General features: G+C 35.6%; 1 protein-coding gene across 1 annotated transcript; it reads right to left on the reverse strand.

The window, feature by feature from the left end:
• Positions 1-7574: 7574 nt before the first annotated feature.
• Positions 7575-9465, reverse strand: LOC109220837 (ethylene-responsive transcription factor CRF2). The gene has a single exon (XM_019385300.1). It carries the CDS (start codon positions 8897-8899, stop codon positions 7832-7834), a length of 1068 nt encoding a protein of 355 aa, XP_019240845.1. The 5' UTR covers positions 8900-9465; the 3' UTR covers positions 7575-7831.
• Between the last annotated feature and the right edge of the window lie 2450 nt (positions 9466-11915).

Below are 11915 nucleotides of genomic sequence, written 5' to 3' on the forward strand. Positions count from 1 at the left end.
GCCTTTTGTATATTTTTGTATTATTTATATTTTTTTTTGATTTTTTTTTTTTTTTTGATTTTATCGTTTTTTCTGATTTTATAAAATGCCTAAACAAAGCAAAGACCTAATTAAGCTATTTTAATTCCTAAAATTTACTTGTAAACCTATTTTGACACAAATGCAAAACTAGTAGTGCAAAAGACTATTTTCTTGCAATTTCTTTGTATTTTATTCTAGGACTAATTAATACTAAAATTGTAAAATTAAATCCCTAAATGATAATGCATATTTTGGTATTTTTATGGATTAAATGCGAAAAATGAATGCAACAATTACCAAAGAATGCCATAAAACTCACACAAAATTATGAAATACTAGGAAAATTATTTTGTTTGAAATTTGGGAATTACTGCTTTGGGCAAAAATCACATGCTCACATACGGGACAAGTGTTAGTGTGTCTCTTGTGTTTGCCTCTTCGTGGGGTTGTTCTCTCGATATTTTGTACTCTCTTTTTTATATAGTGGATTGCTCATCTTCGTCGTGGACGTAGGTCAGTTGACCGAACCACGTTAAATGTTTGTGTCTCTTTTGGCAGATTTCTCCTTTGATTTCTGATTTATCGTTGTTCAAGATTTGCGTTACTAGTTTCCGCATGACACCTGATTTTTTCGGTCCTAACACCACTACCACCAACAACAACAACATTACCCAGTGCAATTCTACAAACGGAATTTGGGTAGAATAGAGTGTACGTATACCTTATGTCTACCTTTGTGGGATAGAAAAGTTATTTTTGTGATAGACCCAAATATGCACCAGTATACGTTATTTTCATTGTCGTAGAAGAGGGAGAAGTTTCTAATAAAAATAAAAATTGTTTCGAAAATATAACTTGTTGTCAAAAAGTAAGAAAAAGGAAGTCATATTTTGGAAGCGTGGATGAATACTAAACAGCCAAAGTATAACTTTAGCGTAAATGTAGGTCATGCTTACTTTTTAAGCAGTATCTTACATTACATGAGACTTTGAAATTGATAGAGAAAAAGCACGAGTAAGAGTCACAAAATGCGCAAATGGCACACTATTCAAACCCCTCTTCATATTTTGAGAAACATTCCTCAAGATTTTATAAAGCAAAATAACTGTTCATTCCATTTTCTGGAAGCATGCGTTGGACCTAAAAAACACACACACACACTTTATCTAATATAGCAAAGACGCTTGCTAATTCTTCTAGAAAAGAGAAAAAGAAAAGAGTCTTGTTATATCCATAAATAAAGTTTACTTTATAAGGCAGTGGATTTAATTATGGATTGTGTCACTTTACTTTCTTATTTGCCCGTATTTTTAAATTTATGTACATATATAGCATGTATGGTTTGGTGGTCAGAAATACTCGTATGATGAGAGACTGATCGAGGATTTAAACTTTATTGATTCAACCGGTCTCTACGATTCATAACATTGAACCTATTATATATTTAAATTTATGGGTTCAGACTTACATTAGACCCAAGTCTCCGAATCAGCCTGCGCTTTTCAGAAGAATCTTGCACCTATGGGCATACGTCTTGCCAGGCCTTCCCTTTTCGCCGGAGCTTCATAGTTGTTGCCCCATTCCCCAGTCAGATGTTTGGATGTGAGCTATACTCAGCGAGGAGCTAAACGGGCGTCTGGTCTTGCCTTGCCATTTGACCTCTTTTCCTGTGTAACTAGGAATGCTCAGTGACAATCTCTCAATTGTGATCACCACCTGGCCTCTCTTGCTACCACGGTCAACTTTAATAAATTTCATTCATAAATTCGTGTTCTGTATCGTAAGTTATGAGTTTAGTGAACCCAAAACCGCAATTCTACATTCGTCCCTACGGATGATTTGAATATTGCACAATGAATCTTTAAGTAAGCCGGCGAATTTGATGATGACTCATGAGATAGTTCGTTGGGAGACGTGCAAACAAAGCTTACATTAAAATTTGATATAAGCAAAAAATAGAAGCATATAATGTATAAAATACTATTAATAATGTGATGCCAAGGTAATTCTTAGCACACCATAAATCACTCCCTGTTACACGTACAGAAGACTCTGATCGACACATAATGTTAAGAAAGTGCAGCTCACGGAAATTTGTGAGAGAATACAAGAGGTGCAAGTAGTATTTGGAGGGAAAATGCATTTGTAGATTTTCTGGGACCCAAAACAAAGATACTAGAATTTCAAAAGAAAATGACTTTTGCCAGCCAATTGCTATCTTTACGAGGCAAATTGGAGCTAAGGCTAGAAAGCTCAGAAGATCCTACTTGTTGTAGGCCCCTTCCTATCCTTTTTGGTTCTTTTCAAATATAAACTTAAACATTTGTAGACCAACCAAATTAAATATATATCCCCCTTTCTTAGAAAAAATCTCAGAATTCCCCTTTATTGGAAAAACAAAATATAAGAATGCCCTTAACTATTTTTCTGTATGAGGCGATCTAGTCTAAATCAACTGACTCATATTGAAATACCAAGTTAATTTTCATTGAATCGATCGTTTGACCAGTTAATGTTTGGCTACAATTTATTTTGCGGCATAATCTCATTCCAAGGACTCACAAAAATACCTCGGGCAGTGTTACAATAATATAATGTCGAGCTACTTCAGTAAGTTTACGAGTGAAATATCCCATGTCTGATGTTCGTATTCATAACTCCTTACGATCGTCGTAGCAAGAAATGATGTATTCTGTTAAAAACTATTCCTATTTACTCCCAACTTGAATTGGACCCCTAACAAGTAGGTTGAAGGTGATCGAGATGCTCATCACTAAGCAGCTATCCTCACTGACGGAGTTCCCCTTTTTGAAAAAAATTAAAAAAAATACAAGTTCACGGTAAAGTTGCTGTCTAACTGGTAAAGTTATTGCCATGTGACCGGGAGGTCACGGGTTCGAACAGTGGAAACAACCTCTTGCTGAAATGTAGGGTAAGACTGCGTAAAATAGACTCTTCCGGTCCTTCCCCGGACCCCGTGCGTAGCGGAAGCCTAGTGCACTTAACTGCATTTATTTTTATTTTTTTAACAAAGATAATGATCTGAAAAGGCTGAAAACTCTAGCTTATTGCATGCAGTAAATCAGGCAGAAATCAGGAGAAAATGAATGGGACATTTTTGTTCTGTTAGGTTCTTTTAAAGGGTCGAAAATAGAAAAGCTGGATTTGCTGTCAATTTGTTGGTCATGAGAAGATTACATTGGCACTGAGAAAAACAAAGCCAAAATATGTAATTAATGAAATTCTTGGATTTTGTCTGAAATATGTGGGCAGTATGTTAATTCTTCTGTAAAATAAAGCTAAGATTTTGTGATGCAGAAGTGTTGCAGTGCTATATAGAGGGGCTAGTTGCCTTTTCCAAATTTTTGTCATCTCTGATCAATCACAGCTCATTATAGGACCACTTACCATATGTTGAGTTTGATATTGATATTACAAAACAGCTTAACTGTCTTCGAAATTCTTGTAACTCTCTTTTTATCACTATTTTTATCCCGGCCCACTAGCCAACAGGGAAAAGAAAACAAGTACAAAGGGAATCGCGAAAAGGAGTACGACCGGGGTCGGGAGGATAATGTGTACGTAGACCGTACCTCTATTTTGTGTAGGTAAAGAGGATGTTTCCAATAGACCTTCAGCTCAAGAAAAGTATTTTTAAGCAGGATTGAAAAAAAGTCATATCGAAAAACAATAATGAAGAAGCCATGTTGAGAATCGCGAAAGGAGTAGATAGAATAATCATGTTATATCTCTCTTCTTCATTGATATTTTGACAAAGGAATAGTTTATGAATACAAAGGAGAAGAAGGAATAATCATCTTACATCTCTCTTCTATGTCTAAATGGCATGTTGGCACAAAAAGGAGATGCCTTACCAAACTGCATGCAGACGTACAATAACGCTCGTGAGTGGTACTTCATATTTGTGATATATTGCGTTCAAGACTATGTTGCTCGCGCTCTTAAACCTATTCGATCTTTCAAAAGTAATGCATTGAGGGGGATCTCTGTAACATGTGCAACAACATTTTTAGAGATCAGTCCAAACAACGCAAATTCAAGATCAAAATGAGCTCACCGATGTATTTAAATCATTTTTAGGAAATTATTTTTTCACTTCTTGAATATTTGGTCAATTTAAGGTATGACTATTGGTGCGATAAATCAATGAATAAATGCATTAACCTATCAAGAAGATTCAACAACTTATAATGCAGAAAAAATTTGTTCGAATTATATTTGTATATTATAATATTCGACAAAGGAGATTCAATTGAAATCTAGCTTTCAATGCGCTATGCCACTGTTTATCGGGTGTGATTCTAGTATCCAAATTCACTACCGAAGATTATATAGAAGGGAAGGCATGTAGCCAGGGGCGGATTTAGGGGGGCGCAAGGGTGTTCACCCGAACACCCTTCGCCGAAAAATTACATTGTATATATAAGGCAAAATCTGTTTTTTACCTCTATATATTAAGTTTTGAACACCCTTAACACAATCCAAAAGTGTAGTTTAGTGGTCAAGGGTGTTTAAAATTTGCATAAGGTCATGGGTTCAATATCCAATAGCTACAAAAAAATTTTTTGAACCCCCTTCGTCAAGATCCTGGCTCCGCCACTGCATGTAGCAACGATAAAGTTATTTCTGTGTGACCTATTGATGCTTGTACCAGGCTATGCTAGCAACATTACACTCTCTTGGGCTGCTATGACTCCCTAAACCCTACATGAATGCGAAAAGTTTCGTGCAACGGACGACCATTTTTCACTTAAGAAACTAAAAATACAAGTATATCCTTTTCGCCTTCTGTTGTTGAATTGAATCCTAACGGTTGGCAAAATTTGTTAGTCCTGACTGGAAAAAAATCATCATAACAAGATCAAATTGAAACAGAAAACCACAAGATAGCTGCCACGGGTTCTTGGGTGAATCAACCGTTTGTAAATAACTAAATATTGCTAATTTGGGGAAAAGGACATTGGCACGAGAAAAGGGTCCCAATAAATCATCACCTGGAGAAAAATAAAAAATAAAAATCCACGCCACCTTATTTTCGATGATTTAAATGGAGATCTCTCTGTTCCAAACAAACATGTCGTCAACCCTACAATTATTGCCTCATTTTCCTATATCCCAGAAATTTTTACTATAAATGGAGTATTAGTTTTTTTCCTCTATATTATTTTTAAGAATGAATTAAACCAAAGCACGGTTTGACTCTTAAAGTTAGAGGAAGCGGTGAAATGAAAGAGCTATAAATTTACTAAATTTGGATCTAGAGAATACGTTTACTAGGTTTAGAGTCACATATTGAGTTCAACGTAAATTTTATGTGTAAAAGTGTTTAGTTTTTTACACTAATTAAAGCTGCACTATTATATGGCGTTCAAATGAAGGCGCACACTAATAAAATTAAATAGATGCACTATTATTATATGGTATTCAATATAGCTATATTAATGTAAGTCCTTTTGCAGCTCAAACGTGTACGTAGTTTTAATTTTAAATGCTTTAATTATAAAAGGATGTTCTGGAAAGAGGCTTTTAACTTCGTGCGAACTACTAGTATAATCACATATTTATATATCTATAAGCATAGTGCTAAAACCCATTAATTGTAGATGCTAAAAGCTATGTTACAATTAATAATCTATTGTACACATGTAACCTATTTGTCGCGCTTTCTAGCAATTTGCTTAAGATGATTAAGTGAAATTCTGAAAGCTTGTCTTAATTGCACAAAAAAGATATAAAAAAAAAATATCAGATAATACCGTAAAAATCAATACAAATATCTAGAATGTGAAGAAAGAAACTTATAATAACAAAAAGTATCTGCAAACCCGTCTTACAATTGTAAGTTTAGAATTTAAAAAGGGCAGTCCGTTGCACGAATCATCTCGCATGCACGCAAGATTTGGCGAAGGGTCGTACCTAAGGATAACTTTAACGTTGCTCGAATGTTACCCCTTCAATCACAAAAATTATCCCTCCCTTTTTACACGAGCTTATTTCAGTGGGCGGATGTATAGCAGCGATTGCTGACACACTTAATTACCCATCAACTTGAGCTCTATGTATATATTTTTTCTTTTATTAGAAAAACAACCATATTTTCATAAAATGAATACGAGTTCAATGTCCATTTAAAACAAGTGGTAAATTAAACCCTAGAGCAGTCTTTGACCATCTTTCCCTCCAATTTTCCAAAAGGGAAGTGAGAAGTTAAAAACACTTCTAATTTAGAAAAAAAGAATCAAAATTAGTTGGCTAACGAGAAAGAGAAAGTATCAAGTACAAATGCTTTGTGAATCTTGGATTTGGATGAGCAAAGTAATGAAACGTGGAAAAACCAAAACCAATGCCCTCTTATCGTCCTCACCATATTGTGGTGGTACCAAAATTATTATCCTACTCAACTCACTCACTATACACCTTTTTTCTTTCGTGTTGGAGCCATAATTAAATATAAAGTTTGTACATTTATTATTTGTGTCGTATTAGCACATTAATCGTAACGTGGAAACAGTCAAAAAAACTATGACTATTAATAAACCAATCCACAAGAAATTTGCTCATTTTATAAGAAAATTCTATATGATTTCTATTCGGGAAAGATTAAATACAAGCAAAAGAGCATTCTTTAATTGCTCTCTTTTTACTGATTTCTCAATTTCACATTCCACGAATAGTACAGGTGGTACTTTAATAGAGAACCCGTTACAAAGAATCGTTTAGCAAAAGAAATTTTGCACTGACAATTGGTATAACTCCATGTTTTCGAGAAAAATATTACTACTCCCTCTGGTCTAGTTTATGTGAACCTATTTTCTTTTTGGTCCGTTCCAAAAAGAATGCCCCCTTTCTATATTTGGTAACAATTTAGCTTAAACTTACAATTTTACCCTTAATGAGACACAATACTCTGGCCCCCTTTTTGACTTGTTTAGGACCACAAATTCTAAAAGTCCTTATTTTTTTTTACACTCCGTGTCCAGTTAAATAGGCTCACATAAATTGAAACGGATGGAGTAATATTTTACACTAACACTATAAAGTATTATACTATCAAGTTAGTTGAAAGATAGAAGTTATAAAGACTAATATGATATCGCAAGTTAAAATGCACCGATAATACGTGTAAAAATAAAATCCAAGTGATACACAACTAAAAATGAAGCATTGAGAATGTGTTCAGGTTAAGCATGTGTAAATGCAGGCTAAAGCATTCATGCCATTTCATTCTTTCACCTAATTCCTATTGCTTCTCAAGTCACGTGTTCTTGCACGTGCCTTTATCAGACAACCCCGCCACCCCACCCCACCCCACCCCAACCCCCACCCCCACCCCCAACTACCCTTCAGCTCCTGCTCACCAGACAGAATTCTTCAATGTTGCACTAACTTATTGGTCATTTATTGAAGATAGTTAAATTTAAATCAACCATAAATTAGCATTAAAATGTCCTACAATAATTTGTCAAGTGGTTTATTATTATCAACTTAACATTTCTACGGCAATAAACAAGAAAAAATAAAAAGAAAGGTGGTAGAGCACGAAGCACAAAAACAACACTGTACCGCAAAATCTCGTCCATCACCGTTAATGTGACGGAGTTGTTACATACTTAGTACTAAATTACTCACTAATCACTCATATAAAACTAACATTAATTAACAAATTTAGACAAAACTGATGAGCTAAAAAAAAAAAGAAAATTAAAAAACGAGATTTAATTTAACTGCCGATGAAAATAGTGAACCCAACGCCGAGAATTAGTAGGCTCTGCAACTATTTGTTTGAACTTCATAGAGCAACAAGCGGGTCAGACCCGAATATATCTCCGATATCTTGAAAGTAATCATCTTCGGGCCAGGATGATGACCCGAATCCGAAATCATTACTTGACCCGATAAATATGTCACTGCAAGTTTCTCCGAAAATGTTGTCGGGTAAAGCTGCTGGTTCAAACAAGTCGGGTATGGGAACCGGATTCTCAAACAGGAACAAATCATCGGGAAACAAACTCTCAAACGGTGGAAACTCGCAGAAGTTTGAAATGTCATTTTCGTCCCTGAAATCCGAGTTCTTCTGAGCGGACTCGGAGGGCAAACTCGGTATTGACTCAGCTTCAGCTTCTTCGTTATTCTGAGACTCTTCAAAAGAAGTGGAAGCACAACGGAGAACGGACTTCGGTGACCGTTGGTCGTTGTGTGACTCCTCGCCGGAGTTATAGCCGGAGGAGCAGCTCGTAGTCTTCGCCGGAGGAGGAATGGCGAAGTTAGTGAGCGCGTCTGGTCCACGTAGTTGAATAGCCGCGTGGTCATAAACCATAGCAGCTTCTTCAGCAGTATCATAAGTACCTAACCAGAGCCGTACACGTCGCAGTGGATCTCTGATCTCTGCCGCCCATTTACCCCATGGCCGTTGCCGAACGCCGCGAAACTTTTTAACATTGTTCGCTTTTAACCCTCTTGCCGCCGTGGCCTCCGCCTTTGTAGCTCCGGCGTTCTTCTTCCGCCTCTTTGGCGCGACAGCACTTTCCGACGACCCATTTCTCAAAACCCCACTAACACTTCCGTTACCGTTACTTTTAACGGTTTCTCCCATACAAGGCTCTATCCTCACTTCGTTAACAAATTTTTTCACTCTGTGACGGCCGTAGAGACCCTCACCTTCATCACTGGAAGAGTCGGTAGCGTCAGCATCAGTGACAGTAATACGTACAACTCTAGGTCCACCGGTGGCAGCATTCATCTCCGGACACTTTCTCCGGCCGGTAACAATCGCCGGAGCTGAAGGTTTAATCATAGTGGTTTGCTTTCTGTGTTCAGTATACTTAACTCTACTAGACAACATGGTTTGTTGGTCCATTTTTATGAGTGATTTTTCTCAGATTCGCATTTGAAAAAAGGGAAAAAGATTCTTGGAATAAAGACTTAAAGAAGAGAAGGGGGGGACTCTTTTAAAAGCACAAGCTTTGTATTAGTAACAGTTTGGGGTATGAAAAGTGAAAAAACAAAAATCTTCAAAAACTGATTGTGTTGGAAACCTCCCGTTTTAAGCACAGAAAGTTAAGAAAAAGTAGCAAAAAAAATAGAAAAAATATCAGAATTTATACTCTCTAAGAGGTCCAAAGAGCAAAAGAGTAGACAGTACAGTGAAAAAAAAATGGGCTACGTCAGTGCTGCAATAAACACAGAAGGTGTACTGAGGAGTAAAAAAGAGGAAATACACAGAAAAGTTTCAGAAGAAACAGAGACAGAATCAATCACTTGCTATATGGAGTAAAAGTTCTGAGGAAACTAGGATTCTGTAGCTATTTTCAGGTCGATTTTCTTGTGAAAATCTCGGGGAAAGTTGAAAAAGAGAGTATGATTTTGAACTGAGTGTTTAGCTTTTTAGAGATAATAGAGGAAGTGTGAAGTAGGAAGTTTAGTTTCAGTGGAGACCGAAACAACTGGAAATCCAGTTATATAGGATCCGCTAGTCGAAATAGTAAAACTCTTTTTTTATTTTTCAAGTGAGATTAATTTAAAAATGTTTAAACAGGATTAATTATAACTAATCCGGAGTTAAATGAAATTAACGTAGGTTCTAATAGTAATATGAAGATATTTTACAAGCCGCCGCATTTTTGGAAGCGGTTGATTGTGACACGTGGATGAAGGTCCCACTAACGGCGTGAATTAACGGTATCGATAAGGGGGCGAAAAGGGGGTTATGGACGGGCTGACTCAGCAATGGGCGGGACTTGTGAGTCTTGAAAACTGTGATTCAGGTCACGTGATACCGGACCGGACGGTTCCGTTAATTTAGTCAGTCAAATTGCTTAAGTACTACCACGTCAGTCTATCTTTGACTAAAAGTAATTTTAACCTCCCATTAATTACGTTGAGATATACACAAATTTCTACCGGATAAAAGCTCGTAGAAAATGTAAAATATGTGACATTTATACAAATTTTGATTACTTGGGCAGCTAGGTGCACAAGGTATTCGGCGTTCATGTAAGGTTCGAAAGTGACGCACCCAAGAAGAATGATATAAATAGTTTATTTTTGTTATAAATAGAATTTTATTTATGGTGAATGTCTATATTTAGAGAGATTCTAGGGTTTATTACTTGGTGGCTAAGTCACTCTCTCCCTATAAATAGAGGCTTCTATTTCATTGTAATTCATCCCACAATTCAATAAGAATTCTCTCTCTCTCTCTACTTTTCTCTGCAATACTCTTCTTCTTCTTTTATTGTTTCATAACACGTTATCAGCACGAGACTCTAACCAATTGAGTAGAAGCTTTGGGATTGAGCATAATGATTGTCAATTATTCCATGAACTTCCTTCATGATTAAATTCTAGATTTACGGTAAGTATTTTACCGTATTTTTCTCTTTTATTCTATACTTTGATTTTAAATACAAGCAAAGACAACAAAGTTTGATTATAACTCTAATGGAGTTTGTAAGAAATTATAACCACCTGATTGGTAAAATTTCTATGCCTCGCCATGATCAAATTCATGTATAATTGTGGGCAAAGAATTGAAAACCCTTCCCATTGAATTTGCTCCATTCTTATTCCCTTAAGAGAATGTGATAGCAGTATGTGATAAGTATGAAAGAAGACAAAATTATTACTATAAATGTATCAGTGGATATGGACGTGGCAATAGACGAAATTATAATCGTCATCATTTGTGGTAATGAGAACAATAAGGATTCTCAAAATAATCTTTCACTCTGTGAAAAATATTTGTCATCGATTTGACATGAGATTTTATAAAGCACATATAGATGATTATGGTCCATTCATGATGTGAATGTGACAACATCTGATTTATGAATACATATTCATTCTTCAAAGAATATGAACGTGCTAGTGGTAGTGAATATACCGCACTCACCTCTAAAAGGAGGTTTGGGATGATATAAGAAAATAATGTCATTATTATGGCATGAATGGTCGTTGGTCACGTACCTATTGTACGCCAAAATATTTTGGCATTGTGATTATTAAAAGACAACGGTAATGCAAGAAACAGATCTTGCATATAATTTTGACCATAACCATAATGGTATAACTTTCTCTTTAAAAGAGATATTCACCATATGGATGTTGATGAATATGTGGTAGTACCTTAATTGAGAGCTCTGGAAGAGCCAACTATTACTATTTTGGAGAAACACAATTGATTACCAATAAGGTATTCTGTTGTAGTAAGTCTCAAAGAAACTTATTCAGTTTCCAAAGTATACGCGAAAGCGGTTGATTATATTGAGACTATAAATAAAGGAAAGATTTAATATCTTCTATTACTACAACTTGTAGCGGGGTAATATATATGTGAAAAGCTACCCGCTTTATTCTCCAATTTGTACTACATAAACAAAAGAATACCACAACGAAGTGGATATTTATTGATATAAAAACCCATATCATAATAAACTTGGGGTTTATTCATAATTGCACACATCATGGTGTAAACCTGAAGTTTATCAATATTGATAATTTATCCGGTTGGCATAATTGGTTTAGCCATGTTAGTTCAAGTATGATGTGCAAAAAAATAAAAGAGAATTCACATGGGTAAATATTAAAGAACTAGAAAGTTCTTTACGAATTCTCTTACATTGCTTGTTCTCATTAATTAATAGACCAATTAAAATTGGGATTGAATCCCGTGAATGCTAGAAATATCAAAGGTGAATATGGACCCACTCACCTACCATGTATACCACATAAGATGCATCTATGAGATGGTTACATGTGCAATTATTATTGACCCGCAACCTGGTGTTTGCGAGGTAACTTGCTCAATAATTTAATATAGAGCATAATTTCCAGATTTTTTATTCAAGATAGTTCTTCTTGATAAGTTGGTTTAC

This window comes from Nicotiana attenuata, unplaced genomic scaffold (genome assembly GCF_001879085.1).
Source record: "Nicotiana attenuata strain UT unplaced genomic scaffold, NIATTr2, whole genome shotgun sequence".
NCBI lineage: Eukaryota > Viridiplantae > Streptophyta > Magnoliopsida > Solanales > Solanaceae > Nicotiana > Nicotiana attenuata.

Coding starts and splice junctions, on each gene's coding strand:
- LOC109220837 (XM_019385300.1), bottom strand. CDS start 8,899: ATGGACCAACAAACCATGTTGTCTAGTAGAGTTAAGTATACTGAACAC.